The sequence below is a fragment of the Triturus cristatus genome, chromosome 8 (genome assembly GCF_964204655.1).
Source record: "Triturus cristatus chromosome 8, aTriCri1.1, whole genome shotgun sequence".
NCBI lineage: Eukaryota > Metazoa > Chordata > Amphibia > Caudata > Salamandridae > Triturus > Triturus cristatus.
The window spans coordinates 51074131-51094924 of NC_140591.1; the positions used below are offsets into that span (position 1 = coordinate 51074131).

Below are 20794 nucleotides of genomic sequence, written 5' to 3' on the forward strand. Positions count from 1 at the left end.
ATGTCCTTTTTTAAACGGCTTGATTCTGCTATTGCAAGTTTTATTTGGGGCTTTCGAAAACCTAGAAGAGCTCTTAAATACATAAAGTTGACATATGAGCAAGGGGGCTTTTCTCTCCCTGATTTTAAGACCTATTTCTGGTCAGCATTTTTGAATCGTATTCAGAGCTTACTCTTAGGACCCAATGTGGTCAAAACATGGCTTGCGTACCAGCTTGCATATGGTTTAAATACTGGGTTTCTCCTACACTACATGTCGGACCCTAATTATTTTAAGAGAGTTCCTTTCAAGATCGTCAGACACATTCACCATATCTGGCAGGACATTGGTAAAAACTTTGCTATACCAGATCTACATGAACTTATTATTCTGTGGGACAATCCTAGGTTTCCGGGTATATTCTCGGATTCGGTATGTAGGTCATGGCAACAGTGTGGAATCACACTGTTAGGGCAATTGTATGATGAATGTGGCTTTAGGTCGTTCTCTTCACTAAAGGAGGAGTATGGGTTATCCCATAACTCCTTTTTTAAGTATTTACAGGTTAGGGATTATTTTCTACAAGGGAAGGGCTTAGTTGCCCTACCTTACACTACAGAGCTACTACGGACTATCTTTAAGACTTCGGGCCGGGGTCAGATTGGGAAAATATATCAGAGCTTTTTGTCTGTAAATAGAAGCGACGGATTGCAGATGGCGGCTAAACTCACTCACATGTTCTTAATGAACATTAATGCAGAGGAAATCACTGATTCAATGGCCATAATCAATTCTGCTGTTACTTCAATCAATCTAAAGCTACAACAACACCGCACTGTGTTTATGCTATACTACACCCCGCAGGTTATTTCGAAATGGACTACCTCGTATGATTCATCAAAGTCATATTGCCCTAAATGTAATGAGCATGCTGCTGATCTCAGACATATGTTTGTCACGTGTCCTCGACTAGCTTCATTTTGGTATGATGTTACATGTTTGTTGAGTAGGCTGGCCGGTAAGGAGATTCAATTAAATGAGAAAGCCATAGTTTTGGGTCTGGTAGCAGATCCAGGCTATTTATCCATCTCCATAATCTCAATCATTATCAGCACTGCCCGGTTGTCTATTGCCAGGGTCTGGATCGACGCACTGCCTCCCAAGATTGCTGATGTTTGGGTATTGTTGAGGGGTGTTTTCGAAATGGAGCTGGCACTAGCTAAAGCTCGGGGTCCACGCTCAAGGGTGAAATTCGGAAGGGTTTGGTCAAGCCTTCAGTGGGACTAACTGCCTCATACTTCTTTTTGTTTTTTCTCTGACTATGAATCGTCGACAATCTCTCTTCTAATTACTCTTAAATGGGATCTGACAATAAAATGCTCATGTTTAATCTGTATATATCTTTTCTTTATATATTCGGGATATGATATTCTTATCCTGCTGTGTACTCTCCGTTTCTTTTTCCCTTTTTTTTTTTTTTCTTCTCTCCTCTCTCTTCATATGTTATTTTTCTCTGTGCTATATATGTTTCTTCTGGTTTTTGTTGTCATTTGTGATTTAAAATAATAAATATGTTAAAAAATAATAAAAAAAGAGATGAAATGTCCATTAAGCAGATTAATTGCAATTTAAGTTCTTAGAAAGTATTGGGACTTGTGAGAGTTATTCCACAGAGCTCATCTTTGTCTAGAAAAGGCCCCATAATGTTTTGCGCTGGGTCCGTTCAAAATGTTGCGTAGATTGCTGCCTCAGTATTTGATGGCATACAAGGCTTTAAGTGGGATGAAAAGGGAGGGGTGGGTCTCTAAAAGGGGTTTGCCTAAGAAGCGCAACTAGCAATCCTTTCCAAGAGGTGCGGACTATGTAAATAAGGGTGTTGGAAAATAGCCTTGTCTGAAGGGTTACCCCAAACCATTTGCCTTCCTCCTCCCCTCTTTCTGACCCTGTTTTTGTTGACTCTGGCACTTTAATACTGCTAATCAGTGTTAAAGTGCATGTGCTTCTCCCCTAAAAATGGTTACATTTGGTATATCCACAGTTGGTATATTTAATTTATATGTAAGTCCCTAGTAAAGTGCACTACCTGCACCCAGGGCCTGTAAATTAAATGCTACTAGTGGGCCTGCGCTCTGATTGTGCCTCCCACACAAGTAGCCTTTTCAACATGTCTCAGGCCTGCCACTGCAGACCCTGTGTGTACAGTTTTACTGCCCATGGCATTTAAAACCCTTTGCCAAGCATCAAACTCCCTTTTTTATTACAAATGTCACTCCTAAGATAGGCCCTGGCCAGCCCATAGGGCAGGGTACTGTGTAAGTAAAAGGTAGGGTATGTACTGTCAAAGTTTTGCATGTCCTGGTAGTCACAAACACCTACATTCATTTTTCAATACTATGAGGCCTACTCCTCTCATAGGTTAACATTGGGCATTACGTAATATACTTTTACACTGTAATTCCTGACTGGAAAGGAGTAGTTGTCATTTTTTATATCTTTGGAATAGTAATGATAAATCCTCTTCACTGGTAAAGTTGGATTTAACATTACTATTTTGGAAAGGCCACTTTTAGAAAGTGGACATTTCTCTGCACTTACTGCTCTGTGTCCCTGCAGCCTGTTTCCAATACACGTCTGGGGTGGGTGACTGCTACACTTTGTGCCTTACTGCTAGACAGCCACAAACACAGTAGGGTTAGGTGTGTGAGTTCTCATCTTCATTCTAATGGCTGTTCCTGGGCAGGCGCGCAACACCCATTGGACTCACAGGGCTTCAGCCCCCCCCGTCGTGTGTGGCAGCCTGGGCTGAGACACCTTCACGGGCAAAAAAGCAGCCACACCCGAGCACTTCACAGGTCTTTAAAAGACCATTTGCATGTTAATGAGGCCTTGCTGTTGTTTCACCCCCTCTAAGAGCCCCTGCAGCTCCACTCTGCCTATTGCTTAAAGTTCAGCCCCCCCGAAATTTTTGCTCAGCCCCCCCCGAAATTTGGCTCTAGTTGCGCCTCTGTTCCTGGGCATGAAACGAGGGAGGGGCTGACACACCTGAATAGGCAGTGCTCTATCCCCACACAAAGGACTGATTACCCCCCACAAGTAGTCTGGAGCCAAGACTGGGAAAAACGGTTCTCTGTGCACTTCAAAGACTCTTCTTTGAATTCACCCCCACTTAACAGGGTATAAGTATTGGGTCTCCGACACAACCAAATCAGACACTTCTTAACTTCTGGACCTGTAAAGACTCTCTGTAAAAAGAACTGCTGGGCTGCTACAAAGACTGTCACTCTGCTGCACTGCTGCTCTGGAAGAATTGCTTTTCTGCTATGTTGCCCTGCTGCACTTTGACCCTGCTGAGGGAGAACTGGTCTCTGCCTTGAACCCAGAGTGATCTCCAAGGGCATGCTGGCTTGCTTTCTTTTGCTTGAGACTCAGTGCTATCAATGTCTCTGCCCCTTCTCCTGTGCCTGGTTCATTGGAAGTGGACCCAGATACTTGCACCAGAGAAATCAACACATTTCCAGTCTGCTTAGAGCAGAACCAGCACATCGACCCTGTTGCAGGTGTAGAATCGGCACATCACATTAGGAACCGCCGCTTCACATCCTGAATCATTGCTTCAGAACCAACACACCGCCTCCACAGCCTGTAGAAGATCGACACCACGCCCCTCGAGCGGGATTAACCCGGCGCATCTTCTTTGGAAGCGCCGCACTTGGAACTGATGCTTCGCTCAATGGACCTGACTCATCACCACAGTTGCGTGGAGAAATCCGGCGCAGCACTACCACTGATTGGGGATCATCGACGCATCTCGACAATGATTAGGGTACTTTTGCTCAGCAGGCCCTAAGTGGGTCCTGCAGCCAGCCTGTGCTTAATCGCAGGTGGCCATAACTCTTGACTTTTTTACCAGTCCAGCGCGACCAGATAACTCCCATTGGCCCTTATTGCTTCTAAGCTCTAGAACTCTTTTTATTCTTTAAATATTCATATCTCGACTTCTACTCATTGAATATTTGTTGTTTTGGTCTTGATTTACACTGTAATTCCTGACTGGAAAGGAGTAGTTGTCATTTTTGATATCTTTGGAATAGTAATGATAAATCCTCTTCACTGGTAAAGTTGGATTTAACATTACTATTTTGGAAAGGCCACTTTTAGAAAGTGGACATTTCTCTGCACTTACTGCTCTGTGTCCCCGCAGCCTGTCTCCAATACACGTCTGGGGTGGGTGACTGCTACACTTTGTGCCTTACTGCTAGACAGCCACAAACACAGTAGGGTTAGGTGTGTGAGTTCTCATCTTCATTCTAATGGCTGTTCCTGGGCAGGCGCGCAACACCCATTGGACTCACAGGGCTTCAGCCCCCCCCGTCGTGTGTGGCAGCCTGGGCTGAGACACCTTCACGGGCAAAAAAGCAGCCACACCCGAGCACTTCACAGGTCTTTAAAAGACCATTTGCATGTTAATGAGGCCTTGCTGTTGTTTCACCCCCTCTAAGAGCCCCTGCAGCTCCACTCTGCCTATTGCTTAAAGTTCAGCCCCCCCGAAATTTTTGCTCAGCCCCCCCCGAAATTTGGCTCTAGTTGCGCCTCTGTTCCTGGGCATGAAACGAGGGAGGGGCTGACACACCTGAATAGGCAGTGCTCTATCCCCACACAAAGGACTGATTACCCCCCACAAGTAGTCTGGAGCCAAGACTGGGAAAAACGGTTCTCTGTGCACTTCAAAGACTCTTCTTTGAATTCACCCCCACTTAACAGGGTATAAGTATTGGGTCTCCGACACAACCAAATCAGACACTTCTTAACTTCTGGACCTGTAAAGACTCTCTGTAAAAAGAACTGCTGGGCTGCTACAAAGACTGTCACTCTGCTGCACTGCTGCTCTGGAAGAATTGCTTTTCTGCTATGTTGCCCTGCTGCACTTTGACCCTGCTGAGGGAGAACTGGTCTCTGCCTTGAACCCAGAGTGATCTCCAAGGGCATGCTGGCTTGCTTTCTTTTGCTTGAGACTCAGTGCTATCAATGTCTCTGCCCCTTCTCCTGTGCCTGGTTCATTGGAAGTGGACCCAGATACTTGCACCAGAGAAATCAACACATTTCCAGTCTGCTTAGAGCAGAACCAGCACATCGACCCTGTTGCAGGTGTAGAATCGGCACATCACATTAGGAACCGCCGCTTCACATCCTGAATCATTGCTTCAGAACCAACATACCGCCTCCACAGCCTGTAGAAGATCGACACCACGCCCCTCGAGCGGGATTAACCCGGCGCATCTTCTTTGGAAGCGCCGCACTTGGAACTGATGCTTCGCTCAATGGACCTGACTCATCACCACAGTTGCGTGGAGAAATCCGGCGCAGCACTACCACTGATTGGGGATCATCGACGCATCTCGACAATGATTAGGGTACTTTTGCTCAGCAGGCCCTAAGTGGGTCCTGCAGCCAGCCTGTGCTTAATCGCAGGTGGCCATAACTCTTGACTTTTTTACCAGTCCAGCGCGACCAGATAACTCCCATTGGCCCTTATTGCTTCTAAGCTCTAGAACTCTTTTTATTCTTTAAATATTCATATCTCGACTTCTACTCATTGAATATTTGTTGTTTTGGTCTTGATTTACTTATGAAAATATAGTTATTTTTCTACAACTGTGTGGAATCTTTTTGTGGGTGTTTCAGTGTCTTACTGTGTGTGTATTGTACAAATACTTTACACAGTGCCTGCTCTGTGGCAAGCTACCAGAGGGTGAGCACAAGTTATCTTTTAGTGTGTATCTAGCTTACACTGAATAGGATTTTGGATCCTGCTTGGACAGGTGCATACCTCTGCCAACCAGAAACCTAATTTCTGACATTGGTTATCAGTGGTGAGGATAGGGCGTGTGTTTGTGCAATACCATATAGAAACTCATTGGTCACTGCTACACTATACTAAAGACCATTAAGAGTTTTCTAATTCTCCTTTTACTCTCAATGGGGCATTTTTTTCGATTTGAATACTGCTTCACCTTAATCCATTTGGGACTCTTTTTGTTGTTGCACTTGTGATACCTTGTAAGAATGTCTATGGAGCTCAACTACCTAGCAAACCACACTAGGAGTGAGCTGAAGAAGTTCTGCAAAGAGGGGGGGGGCTGAATGTGGGCAGGAAAGCTTCCAAAATAGACCTACAGATAGCCCTCCAAGCCTATGAGTAAGTCAGGAGGCTACAAGCATCAACAGAGGAGGAGAACCCTAAGTTGAGGGAAGGACCTCCCTTCCTCCTGGAGGGAAATCAAGATACCCAGGATGGGGCAGGGTGCAGTGTATCTTCCAGGGACCAGTTGGACATCAATTACATTGAAAGCTACTGCATGGCTGAGCTGAGGAAGTTGTGCAGAGAGAGAGAGACTGAAAATCCCTAGGGGTGAGCCAAAGTTTGAGTACCAGTTCGTCCTTAGAGCCTGGGAGATCGTCCTTGGAATGCAATCTGCACCACAGGAAGGATGTGAAGAGGACTACCTCAGCAGTCTTGAGAATGCAAATGATCCCTGGTTGTACCTGACCTCAGAATCGGGCCACAAGAGGGCAGTGGCCCTGAGAAGGAGGGAGAGGAGCAGAGACATGACTCGGCCAAGTCTACGGAGCTTGGGTTGTTCCCAGTGGGAGCACTAGCAGGGCGACCAGATTTGTACGATGAGACCAGCCACTGGGGGGAGTCCCACAGTGTCGGGAGAGCTGGGTGGGGCAGCCACCACAAGCGTCCTGCCAGTTCTGTCTTCTGGGGGTATCACTCCACAGCAGAGGATACAGAGGCCCAGAGGTAGGGGCAAGAGGTGGAAACTGATAACAGTGGGAGGACCAGTGGGTCAGGGGTTGCCAGCTTTGAGATCAGAGCATGCCAAGACTACTCCCTGGTGAGGCTACGTCTTGCCTGGGGGGGCTTCATGCACTGTCACATGGCCAGAGGGCTGGAGACCTATGCCAGGCAGACTCTTGCACAACAGATGCAGAATGAGCTTCCTCGGGGAGCGGTAGTTGTACTTCCCTGGAAGTTCTGCCTTGCCAGGCAAATGTTCAGCCTAAGGGTACAGACCCTAGTTTGAAGAACCAGGTTCAGGATATCACCCCTGAACTGGTGGGAGGGGGAGTGGGAAAAGGCTGCAAGGCACCTGGGGCTACTGCCCCCACTCTGAAAAACGTTCGAGGTCAGAGAGCCCTGAATGGTTTGGCTATTGACACTGGCAGCTGACAGTGGCCTCTGCTGGTTGTTGTCCTTGTGGACAGAGTTTTCCTTGGGTTGAGAACAGAAGGCAGAGCCAAGGGTTGGAACGGGCCACATCACCTTGTTGGCCATGGTGGTACTGTCTGCCTCTGGGTTGCATCTGTGAGCAAGTTAAGGTTAGATGCTGCGGAGATGAGGTCCACTGGTGAGGAGAAGGGATTTATAGCTCCTGTGCTTTTGGACCAAAACAGTTTTTTATTTTATAACATTTTCCCTAATTGTATGTTTCTTCCAATTCTAGTGTAAATTCGGCTTTATTTTGGGAGAAGTGGAAACTAGCAAAAGTTGTTTTCGTTCTTTGACCGTCCCCGGCATGCCTGTTGTGTGCTTTGGTTATAGTGGTCATGAACTTAGTGTTTCAAGAGTGTGGCTGTTGACACCATTCCCTCCGTCTCTACCTAGCGATTGATTTAGCTATTTGCACCGGAACAAGGATGTTAATGAAGACCAAGGCTAAGAGGAAAATAAGATAAGGAGGGATGGGGAGATACATAGTCCTGCAGACTAGTGTTTGGAATATCCTGAATGCATTTTAGAAGCACAGGAACACAGGATCACAGAAACTCCATAGTGTCAGAGAACACAATTACTAAGGGCACTACAATTCAGAATAGCGATAGGACTAGGCCTGGGGGAAATTTAAATTATGCCACCGTAATATGGCTAATTTCTGGAATTCTGTGTTACTCTGGTTATGCAAAATTGCTGAAAGTCCAGGATCCAAAGATGGAATGCTCATGCTACACTGGCAGGTAGGATGCCTGGACAAGGAGACAAACTGTCAAGAAGGCAATAAGGCAATAACCACACACAGAGAGTACGTAAATTGGGACTGAAGGGAACTCTAGTAGGGAGAAAGGTGAAGGGTCTAAAAATCATGGTACGAACTATAGCAATAAGGGAAGAGTCGCAGCAGCCACTGTTGCCAGACAGGGAAACTCTGTTCAGGGGTAGTATAAATACTTGGTTTGCTACTATTAACTCAGAAGTGTGTCTGATTGTGTTTTGACCTTTATTGGCTGTTGCTCTACATCTAAGTCTGGGAATGCAGTTTTGCGACTCCATATTTTCCACTGATCTGTGTGTGATCTCTTACAGTTTCAAAGTCTTCTGTGTCCAAACCTGTTTTGGGACCTAAAAACAGGAGTGGGAGGGAGGAAGATCTGATTCACAGCCTTCGCAGAATTAAAAACGCAGATAGGGTCTTGCTTCAGTAGGATGGTAATTTGTGGGATATTTATCATACCAGATAAATTCAGACTCCGCTGAGTTGGAATTTATCGGCTGGAATAATTAACAACCATATACAGTGTCTTACCCTCGTATTTGTGAATACCGTGTATTTTTGTGCTTACTGCACCAAAATCCACACATGCCCCTGGTATTTACAATGTAATTTCCCCCTGTGAGACAATGCGGTGTATTATATGGTGTGGTTGTAATACACTTACCTACTCTCTTAGGTTAAGTAGGTTTCGTCTGTAAAACTCTGGGTAGCTATGGCACTGAGCAGCAAGGCTTACACAGAGGAACAAGTGTTAAGCATTAAAACAGCGGAAAAAACAAAAGAAATTGACACAATACCATATATAAAAATAGACTGTAATTTTATAAGATTTTAGACACTAGAATGAAAAAGATCCATTGGAGGGTTCCGGAGTTATAGATTTTATAAGGAATAATAAATCAATGCAATTCCACTCAACCGCGAACAAGCCTTGGCAAAGCCAATGAATTGGACACTTGGAAACTTTTTGGTGGAAAACGTAGGTAAGTTTCCATGTGGTTGGTCAGAAGTACTTGGGGCGACCAACTTTGGCAGGTAGCTAGTCAGGGGGACCACCAATGTCCTCAAGAACAGTTACCTCTACAGAAAAAGAAGACCTTCAGCAGTTCCAGGTACTTCATCGGCGTTGCAATGGATTCCTTTTGAGTGGTCTTGATGCGAGGGATGAAGGATGCTGAAGATGCTCTTAAGGATGCTGTGGATACGACACAGTTGACAGGGGTCTCCCTCCAGGGATTTTTCGGTCCACAAAGATGGTGAGGGAGTCCTAGTTGCAGGGTCGACGTCCCACGAATTCCTCTCCGGTCTGGCCGAAGTCCAGTCTCCACTGGACTACCAGTCACCCATTGTCGCTGTCAGGCCAATCCTTCCTGGGTAGATAACTTTCCTTCTGAGGGTTCAAGCCACTCTCGGACAGCATTACCGGGCTCAGCGAACTTCTGTGCGCAGGATATTGGTCCTAGGTGCTGAATGTCTGTGATGGTAGGGGCTTGAAGATTTTGGGCTACCAACTTGCCCCAGCAGGCTGCTTTAGCTGTTGAGTTCCTGTGCTGCAAACAGTAGGCCAGTCAGCTGACTCTTGAAGTTCTCTTGGCTTGATTGGGCTCTGGAGACAGCTCTCTGTGAGCAGGACACGGCAGGCAGTCCCTCTCTTTGCTAGCCACCAGGTACAGCAAGTGCAGTCCTCGTCGGTGCAGCCTCTCTTTGCTAGTCCCTCGGTGCAGCAGGGCAGTCCTTCTTCTGAGTCGCTCGAGATCTGAGGTCAGAAAGAGAGCTCAGGACAGGATGCCGTCGGTAGCTAATGGGTTACCAGGTTCCCTCTCACATTGTGACCACTTCCTGTAGAGTGTGGCATCTGGCTATCCTAGGATGCACCGTGTTGTCCACTTCCATGATGGCAAGACCCCTCTCCTGGTGTATAGACCTCATTAGCCCAAACTGGGATGTGGCTACCTCAGGGCTAAACACTCCTGGGGATACCGGTTTGGCAACTGGTTTCCCCTCTCTGCCTCCCGTGCCAGCCTGTCTACCTCAACAAGGAGCAGCCCTCCCCCCCCTGGTGCTACACATCTGCCCTTCAATGACGGTGTAGGAAGCTGGCTCTGTATTTGGTATGCCACAAGGTGGTTATACCATGCACAGAGTTCAGGGGTTCCCCTAAAGTGTACAGGGCTCAAGGTAAAACCCAAAGTGCTCTATTAGTGGTAGTGTGGGAGAGCAGCCTTAGGCCTAACTCGGAGGAGTGTAAGACATTTATTGCACAACATTGTCCAATAATGGACACAAGATTCAAAATTGAGATCCACACCAATTTTAGAAAAATAAGCTTTATTTGTACTTTATTTTGAAGGACCAAGATCTTCGCAATAAGGTAAGTACATTTTTAAATAAAAATACTTTTCAGTTTCAAAAGTTGATAACTGCACGACCAGCGGCACAGGGGCAGCCGGGTGCAGAAGTCAAAATCGGAGTTCAGCCCAATGCGTTTCAATGGAGACTGGGGGGTGCTTGGAGCCACACTGCTTGCAGGTAAGTAGCTCGGTTGCAGGGGCCAAGCTTTTGGGGTCAGGACGAGCACAGGGGGGCCACAAAGCATCACCCACATACACTACGAGCGGCAGGGGCGACCGGGTGCAAGGTGCCCTTTGCATTTCAATATGGATTCTGTTTTCGACAAACAGGCTGCAGGCGTTGCACCAGAGGTTGCAAAAGGGAGACCACCGATAGCAGAGCTAAGTAGAGATGTATGGGGTCATAGGGGCACCATCGGTTCAGCTCACTAAAGCTTCGGGTGCAGGGGTGTCTTTTGACGATCGAGTCTTCTTACCGGAGCCGGTCGCAATCAGGGGGAGCCTCTTGATTTACACTGCAGGCGCAGTTATGGAGGTCAGGAGAAGTCAACCAACGCTGGATTCGAAGTCAGGATTGCTGGAGAGACTTCACTGAGCAGGTGGTGTGCCATTCAGACTCGGGCCATGGGTGTCGGGTGCAGAGTGGGCAGGAGTCTCGGTTCCAGCTGGATCTGCAGCACTTGGAGTTGTTTTCATCTGGACAGGCCCGCTATCCACAGGAGATTGGAGTATTTTTCGAAGGCAGCAGTCCTCCCAGTGTCAGAGGTCGCTTCCTGCAATACAGGTTGCCTTTTGGTCGCAGGTTTGATGCTGGAGACAGGCCGGTAGGGCTGGGGCCAAAGAAGTCAGCGTCTTCAGGATTCTCTGCAGGGATGTCTTCTTTCTTCTTAGGTCATCGCAGATCTCTTTTTCATTTCTAGGGGAGCCACATAAACACTAAATGTAGGGTCGTTTTAGGGGCGTAGCAGGTAGGGCCAATGGGCACCTTACCTGGGGTGACTACAACTACTATTATGCCACCCTCCTGTGTAAGGGGGACATAGTCTCAGCCCTAATTGGAGGAGTTCCCTCATCTTCAAGATGGAGGGGACTGAAAAGTGAGCTTAACTTTTCCTCCTCCACCAGATGGGTGGAGTTGGCAATGGTGGGCACACCTCCTAGCCTTTCTAAGTTTTACCATTGGTTGTCCTGCCCAAAGTAAGGGTGAAAACCAGATGCTGCCACCTGCCGCTAGCAGTAGAGGCTGGGGTCGCATTACAAAGGCAGCAAGCCTTTGAAGCTGCCTCTTTGACCACTGGCCCATCCTGGGGAAGGAGGTGTGACACTTCGGCCCAATATGTGCATTGTTTCTGATCCCAGAGAGCAGAGGCTCTCCACTGAGGTGTCCAGAAACATGTCTGTGGGTGACAGGCTGTCTAAAACAGTTAGTGCCCACACCAGAGTTGGTAGGTTTTCAGAGGGCACCTCTGAGGTGCCCTCTGAGTTTGTGTTGCAATGAATCCCAAACTGGCATCAGTGTGGATTTATTGAAAGGAGTAGTTTGGTACCAAACACTCCTGTGTTCAGTGAAGCCATCATGGTGCTGTAGAACTCAGGTTGCCGAGTTTCCAGCCCATGTACTATCTATGGCTTCCCTGGCACTTACAACAATAAGGAATAGACCCCAATATTGTAGGAGCACACCTGCTCATGCTGATATGCTCACACCTGGGATATAGTGCACCCTGCCTTAGGGATGGTAAGGCCTGGTAGAGGGGTGACATACCTATATCTTAGGCAGTGCTAGCTGGCATGGCACACATGCAGTGTGTCAAGTCGACTTGGTCATTTTGTCTGCACCAGGCCCTGCATGCTCCAGTGGCAGTCTGCATGGCCTAGGTGAGGGGTCCCTAGGGGACCCTCTTCAGTCTCAATGCTTCAGTTACCCATGTACCTTTGATTAGGCGGGTCTGAAGGACAAATTGTGGATCCGTTTGAGGTAAAGAACCTTTGGACTGGACATCAGGGACCCAGTACTCTACAGTCAAAGTTGCAGTAAAAAACAGGCAAAAAGTGTGTGGCGGGGGGTGCAACAGAACCCCATTTTCTCACAGACTGCTTTACCTTTGAAGGCTGCCTTTTGGGACTAACACCCAAGTGGCATCCTGGTGACACTTCTCTGGCTTGCAATCCCATCGTTCTCCTTCCTGAGAGTCGTTAGCAAGGCTCTCTAGGAGGGCAACAGCTGTCTCGTGGAGCAGCCCCATGTGTGCCTGGAAAGGAACAGGAGTTTTAATGGCAACAAAGGGACAGCTTTTCTAAAATTTCACACTGCAACTAGTTTCATTAATTTTGACTTGGGATTCATGCCGGGCTTAATGTAACAAGTTGTATGATACCGTGGAGTGCCTACTTTCTTCTCACCGTTCAGGAGTTAGCACGGCTGAGGGAGTCCGCGTGTAAAACTGTACATGCCAATTGGGCAACCAAGTCTTTCCTCAGTAAACCAACAGTTTTGCGAGTTTGACTGTCAGGGCATGCAAAGTACATGTCCTACCTGTGACATATGTTGCACCCTGCCTTTAGGGCTCGGTAGGGCTTCCAGTGGGTGACTTACACACCTGTCCAGGGGAAGTGATGGCTGTGCCATTGCTTTCTATGGCAGTCAGGCTAGCAGTGCACTACTGTTCTACTAGTCTGCAATGGCGGACTGGGCACTTGTTTTACTTGGGGACCTCCAGGGTGGCACAACCTGTGCTGCAAACCCTTGGGTACCCCTCTAACTTACATTCCCTTGGTACCACGGTACCATTTACTAGGGACCTGCATGTAAGTTAGCCATTTCCAGTTGGGTACAGGCAGTCTGTTATACACTTCAGGGTCAGGGCCTTGGCACTGAGGTCTAGTTAGCAGGCTTCAGTGCACTCTCAGAGTAAAAGAAAACAGCAGCATTAGTCGAAAAAACTAGGGGGTGACCATACAAAAAGAGGCCTCCCCTCTCAGACGAAAGGTGATGAGCAGCTCACCTTTTTCCTGGTGATTATCATCATCTAAGTGGAATAACCTGTAACTGCCGTCTGCATTGGTATGTTCTGTCCCAGGTCTGTGTTCCACTGTGTAGTCAATCCTCTGCAGGGAAATGGACCACCATAACAACTCTCCTCTCATGTGCACTAGCCATGTGAGGGGATCTGTGGTTGATTTGAACTGTGAAGAGAGTCCCAAACATGTAGGGTCTTAGGTTCTTCAGGGACCAAACTTCAGTTATGGTTTCCCTCTCAGTGGCACTCCAATGCTGCTCCCTAAGAAGGAGTTGCCTGCTGATGAAGGCAGCTGGCTGATCCTAGCCCAAATCATTCACTTGTGACAACAGTACTCCTATCCCATGTTCAGAGGCATCTGTCCAAAACAGATTATTTTAATGCCAAAATTCAGGAGGCCACAAACTCCCCAAAAGAATTATTTTAAACTGTTTCTGCTCTGACGAGGTGCGACACCACGTTCACTCCAGATCAAAAGTTTGTGGACAAATTGGCCGGCTTTTTTCAAAATAAGGTTGAGACCATATATAATGAACTATTGAAAACAGCCGAGGTGGCTGGGAGTAACTATTTGGAGATGCAGGAGGACAAGGTCTCTCAATACAGCCTAACGCAATTCTCAGTTTTGGGAGAAGAAAAAGTGGCTGATCTCCTGCTGCAAACCAAATCGGGGCCCCCCTTAGATCCCTGCCCTCTGCATATTCTACAGCTGGTCCCGGAGGAGTTTAGTGCTTCTCTGTCTCCAATACTAAACCAAATTGTAATCTCAGGGCTCTTTCTGCTGACCTGGAAAAAAAGCCTGTATTCGTCCGCTCTTAAAAAAAATAACTAAGCTTGATCCCCTAGAGGAGAAAAACTACCGTCCGATCTCTTGCCTGCCTCTACCCGCTAAAATTCTGGAGAAGGCTATGAACTCTGAATTGACAACGTATCTGGAGCTAAATCCCATCCTTGACTCTACCCAACACGGTTTTAGATCGCTGCATTCTACTGAGACGGCCTTGATTATGGCAACAGAGGACATTCGGAAGGTGATGGATAGTGGAGGAAGGGCTGCTCTAATAATGCTTGATCTGACGGCAGCCTTCGACACCGTAAACCATGCGGTATTAGTTCGAAGGCTGCAGGATGTTGGCATCCGTGGTAAAGCATTAGCCCTTCTTACCTCTTTTCTATCATCCAGGGAACAACTGATCCTCTGGGATGGCTTTTAGTCTGAAGAGTTCACTCTCCCGGGTGGAGTTCCCCAGGGCTCGGCCCTATCCCCTACGTTGTTTAACATATACGTTGCCCCTTTGGCTAGACTCATAAAAAGCTATGGTTTCACGCTGGTGTCATACGCGGATGACACCCAGCTAGTGGTGTCCGTAGCACAAACCGTGGACATAACAGCTGCCCGGTTTTGCAAATGTCTCTCCGCATTGATGTCCTGGATGAATTCCAACTTCTTAAAACTGAACGCGGAAAAAACAGAGGTGGTGGAGTTTGGACAGAAAACACCAGTCTGGAGCCAATTATGGTGGCCATCGGTGACCGGTACCTGCCCGGTACCGGTAAATAAGTCAAGGAACCTAGGCTTTCTATTCGATAAAGACCTTACCCTCGCACCACAGATTAATCAAGTCTCGTCAGCTTGCTTTTTTACATTGAAAGGCTTAAGGAAGATCCTCCCGTTCATCCCTTTCTCTCTGAGGAAAACTGTGGTAAGAGCCATGGCCTTATCAAGAATAGATTACTGCAATGCTCTTTATTTGGGAGCAGGTGCAGCCCAATTCTCTAAACTCCAATCAATTAAAAATGCGGCAGCGCGAGTATTGCTCAAGCTACCCAAACACCATCCCACCTCCGCTAGCATAAAGCAACTGCACTGGCTCCCAGTGAGACGCCGGGTTGACTTCAAGGCACTCTGCCTAGTACATAAAGCTCTATTTGGAGGTGGGGCCAAGGATGTGCAATCCTTGTTTCCTCGATATGTACAGTCGCGTCTCCTAAGATCTTCTACTTCTGGACTGGTACACTTTTCAAAGATCAAAAAAGCAAGGTGGGGAGGAAATCGCTTCTCCTTCTTAGCGGCTAAATTATGGAACTCCCTTCCTCTACAATTGAGACTTCCGCCCAGCAAGTCGTTGTTTAGGAAAGAAATAAAAACTTGGCTTTTCACCTATCCCTGAACACGTCTGTTGCTGTTCCTGCACACCACTTAGCGCCAAGACGCCTCGGCAATAGTGCGCTCTACAAATAACTCAGTCAGTCAGCATGTCAAAAGCCCTTTGAGACTCCCTTTGGGGCGAGGATATGGCCTAACGGCTAGAGTGGTCGACCTCGAAGCGGGAGAACATTCTGTGATTCTGGGCAAATAACTGAATCTCCCCATGCCTAACAAAAATGAATGTTTCCGCTTGTAACGCAACTGTTGCTCATGTAAAGCGCTCTGATACCTTCGGGTCGAGTTTGCACTATATAAAACTCCAAAAATAAACATAAATAAATAAAGACTGCTCAGACCAGATAACCTTTCTGGGCTGCTTTATGAAGATCAAGTCAGCTAATGGTGCCACTGTGGAACCACAACCCTTCACGAATATCCTATAGTATTCAGCCAGGTCTAAGAAGGCTCTGGTCTGGGTCTTAGGAGGCCCCTAAGCCACTATGGTCTTGATCTTGACGCTAGCGAGGTTGTACATGGCCTCCACCAACTTGGTGGCCTAGGTGCACAACAGAGCCCTGCCCTATCTAACACCTACTAGCCTTAGATAGACAGGTCTGGCTGCTGCAAGGCCTGAAGCACTTCCTTGAGCTGGACTTGGTGATCCTCCCAGGTGGAGCTAAATACTGCTATATTGTCAAGATAAGCTGAACTGAAACTCCCCAGTCCTGACAGTACACGGTTCAACAACCTCTGGAAGGTGGCAGGGGCATTCTTCAACCCAAAGGGCATCACTTTGAATTGAAAGTGGCTTCAAGTGTGGAGCTGTGCCCAGGGTGAGAGAAAATGAGCAGGAATGTGCAGTTGCTCCAATCTGGTGTATGGCTGTCTGGAAGTTAATTGTCCCAAAAGCTGGAATTCCCTCTGCCAGGAGCAAAGCTTTCAAAGCTGAAAATTCAGCTGTGGTGGGACCGCAGAGATAAGGAATGCTGATCCGCTGTGGCTCACCCCGTACAGTGACTAGGAACACCCAATTCTGGTATACTCGGTTTATCTATTTACACACCACTAACTTCACACCACCACACAGATTAAATGTCATCAGCCATACCACAGACAAGCAGTGCCCAGGATGTGCCACAGTTGACGCAGATTTCTTACACATGACTTGGACATGTATGGGTATCACAGGTTTCTGGAAGGAGATCATCGAGAGGCTCGGGGGGGCACTGGATGAAAACTGACTGCCTTCCGCTGAGGCCTGCCTGCTGGGCCTCTGTGATCGCCCAACGTGGTGGAGGGCATGCATCAGGAAAACACACAAGATGATGGACGGAATGTTGCACATTGGCAAAACATTCACCCCCAGTCACAGATCTGGGTTTAATCCATTGATCTTTTGCTCATCACGCCACCCCAATTCAGACATGGCCATATGCAAATCAGTCTTGACCCTGTGCCTCATGGGAACAGCCCAGCCCGAACTGCCAAGCCATGCATCAGGTTCATGGACCGGGCCTTGGTGTTGGCCACTGTGCCATAGCAATGCACTGGTGATCCCCAGAGGGACCTCTGGTGCAGTTGGAAAGCAGAGGTCATAAAATGGGTAGCAGAGGGAGGGGCACTCTGCTTAGTAAAATCGCAAAGGGCTACTTAAGCATCCTGTAGCTGACGTCTGGAGTGACTTGGCTGATGTTTTTGCTGCCAGAGATGTGTAGTTTACCTGCTAGATGCTGTGGACCCCCCTTAATACAAGGAACTGGGAAATGTCTACGGCACCATGCCCTGATTCAGACACCACTCACATGGGGTTGGAGCCTGGTTTCAATAGTAGGGAGGAAGTACTGCCCTGTGGGTAGTAGATGTGTGACCCCCAGAAGACCTTAGGCCAGTCGAAGCTGTTTGCGTTTCACCATTCGATATTGCTACTAATGAAAGAATTGACAGCGAAAGACGTGTATGACCCATGCTCTATATGTACATCATGCGCATGTTGAATAATGATGTAACAGCTTCGCATTGAGAAATTCAAAAGAAATGAGTACAGTGTGGAGTATAATATCCGAAAAAGTAATAAATAAAATTAAAAACAAAAAGAAATTCAGAACATTCAAAGCTTCCTCTGTCAACAAGAGTAGGAAGCTCAAGGTTGGACACATCCTACACCTGTCATGAGCAAAGAGCACAAATCTACCTTTGTACCTGCAACGTTTGTTACTGATGCCCCTGGAATGTGTCTCGACCACCTCTATTTCTGCATGTTTAGTTCTGTCACTAATTACTGGTATCTCAGCTGGCATCATGGGGCTCTCGACATCCAGTAATTCCCCATAAATAGACTGGTGTGGATAGTATCGCTAGTTGATCTTTTGTGCAGTCAATAGGAGCTTAATTCTGCGTAGAACTATCCATTCTTTATTGGTGTGAAGTGAGCATACTGTGCGTCATCTGTTATGGGTACGAGGTGCGTCTCATCTGAGACCATCCCTCTCCTGTCGTAACATCAATATAATTGTAATATAGGACCCAAGACTGTTTGTGGTACTGAACACATTTTGTCTTCTACATCATACCCAACTTTGTGCATTTTCTGAGTGAGATATAAATGTTTGTAATTCTATTTGTTCTTCCAGGCGCTGCTTACGTTCCAGGATGTTGTTGCCTGTTTCTCACAGGTGGAGCAGGAGCTTTTACACAAATGGCAGAAGGATCTTTATACAAATGTGATGAAGGAAATTCACCAAATCTTCCTGTCGTTGGGTAAAGTACAATAATATTTGTGCAGTATGTACCTAACTAGACTGTTGGCTGGTTTAGGGCTATTATAATAGGTGGTAAATATTTTCATATTCAGTGCACATTCCTATTTCAGTAATTACATTTCTTAAATCGCATTCCTTTTTATAGATATATGCATAGAAGTTGTGAAGTGTATTGCTTTATGATTCTCAGGCTAGGACTAGAAATCAAAATGCCACTAACCTTGTATACGACTATGGCTTCAGACTTCGCTTTGTGTAGCTATTTCTGAATTCTCGTGCCAGCTGATGGTTTATAGCCGATTGTCTTTCTCTTGTTAATATGGTAGAGTAGTCTATCAATAAAGATGTGTGTTTGCCAATGACTCCTTTTTCAGTTCGTGCTCAATGTACACAACTGTCAAATGGGTCAAATCCAAACAATTCCTGCGGACCCACACAGAGAACCTAGGCCCAAGTTCATAGCCGTAAACGCGTACAATCTTAAGCGAGTTACCTTCCCACAGCCTACTCCAGCTGACTCCAAACCTGAACTGAAATGCGTGCTACTCAGTTGTAGATCAGCAGTAAAACCTGCGGCAGACATCGCTGAGCTCATCCTCACACGAGCCTGACCTCTTAATACTAACTGAAACTTGACTAAATGATTCCTTTGCATCTATCCTTGACATACTAGTCACAACATCACTAGATTAGATAAATCTAGTAGACCAGGTGGAGGTGTCGCCTGCATACACCGTAACAGCCTCTCAGTGAAACATTCACAATCCGCTGTACTATCCTTATTCTAATACTTATTCATTGATATTGCATGTGACGACAGGCCACTATTCAAATAGCACACGATCTACCACCCACCACGAGACCACCGTTCTTTCATAGAACAAATTATGGAAATCATGTCAACTAATGCAGATCAACACTGCACCCAGATCTTCCTCAGAGGTTTCCAACTCCACTGGAATGACCTGAATGCCCCAACAGTTTACAGCCCTAAAACCTTCCTAACTGACATCAACCTGATCCAAATCTGTGACAGCCCTACACACAACAAGGGAGCAACCTTCGATCTAATCATTGCAAAAGTCAATTCCATTTAGCTTGAATCTATCGTCCCTTGCGACTGGACAGATCACCACCGCATCACCTTCCTCATCACAGAATCTGTGGGAACAAATAAGGCTCACCTAAAGAAACCCAAACAGTGGAAAAGGAGCATGCAAAACATTAACCTGAATGAACTGACATCCCTCACCAATAACATCTTGCCTCCTCCTGTGGACATGTCAGATGGCAATGATCTTGCAGATCACTACACCAGTTCCATGATGAACATTCGAGATTTGATTGCGCACTTCTAGCTAAAAAGAATGTCAACAAAAGACTCCAAACCATAGTACAATGGTAGCCTAAATGCAGAAAGGCATAATCTGAGACAAGCTGAACGGTAGTGGAGATCCTTACCGTCCCTTGAACACCTCAAGCATTTGAGAACACCGAGGAACTTCTATATCAAACGCATTAGAAGTTTCAAAGCAGATTTCTTTAAAAATCAACTGGATCTGGGGCGTGGTCTGGCCATATACAGAGATGCTGGGATTTCATGAAATGCCCTCTTGTATCACAGTCAAGCTGTGGACCTAAATGCCGGCGTTCCAGACCTGGCGAAAGCCTCCTTCCCAGCCCCACACAGCAGATCTCGGGAAGGGCCTACAGCAGGGCCAGCTGTTGCTGCCCACAGAGAGAGGAGATTCCTGCCTGGATCAACTGGCAGCGGGGAGCCCCACTGTGGCCGACTCCTCTTCTCCGGCTACTTCTCCAGCAGACTGTGAGGGGCCCGAGCTCGGCCCCTACCAACCAAGACTTCCATCCACGACACGGGAACTCCCATGCCCTCCCCGAGCCAATATCCAAGGAGCTAACCACGCCACCCGGCACACCCGCACGCAGCAAACCACTACTACTGCACGGCCCTGATATAAGGAGGGCCTAATACACTGGGAGTACAGGTACATCCAGCGAGACACATTGCCCGGTTGCCTCAACTTGCGGCAGGGCTTTGTACTCACGGACCCCAACCACCGCCCACCACTGCTGGGGGCCTGTGGAGGCTTTGTGGCTGGCACCCTCCATAACGCACATCACCAGCACAGGAAGACTCCAGTATTGAGCCCACTGCCGCTGCTGCCCTGCCTACTCAGGCGCCAAAGTCCACGGGCACTGCCTGATCCTGCTGCTTCTACAACTGCTGAGGATTAATCCCAGGTGGGTCAGTGTGAAACCAGGGAGCCACAGACCACCTGCAACAGGGCGATAAGCTCGAAGGTCTTCCCTTTTCTCTGGACCTCTACATTCAAGGGAGGCTTGGGGCTTTGAGCCTTATTATCCCCACCACACCACCCTACCAGTAGCCACAGGACCCCGACCCAGACTCTACCAAACATTACTCGGCATGCTGCAAGCAGAAGGCCCACAACCCCAATAG

The 20794-nt window shown here is 47.3% G+C and overlaps 1 protein-coding gene across 2 annotated transcripts in view; it reads left to right on the plus strand.

Moving 5' to 3' along the window:
* The window catches only part of LOC146800042 (uncharacterized), an 83579-nt gene that overhangs the window by 26918 nt on the left and 35867 nt on the right, over nt 1–20794 (plus strand). For both annotated transcript variants that reach the window (XM_085620959.1, XM_085620960.1), the window contains exon 2: nt 18184–18310. In XM_085620959.1, the coding sequence (XP_085477085.1) occupies nt 18184–18310 (127 nt within the window). The remainder of the gene's footprint in view (nt 1–18183; nt 18311–20794) is intronic.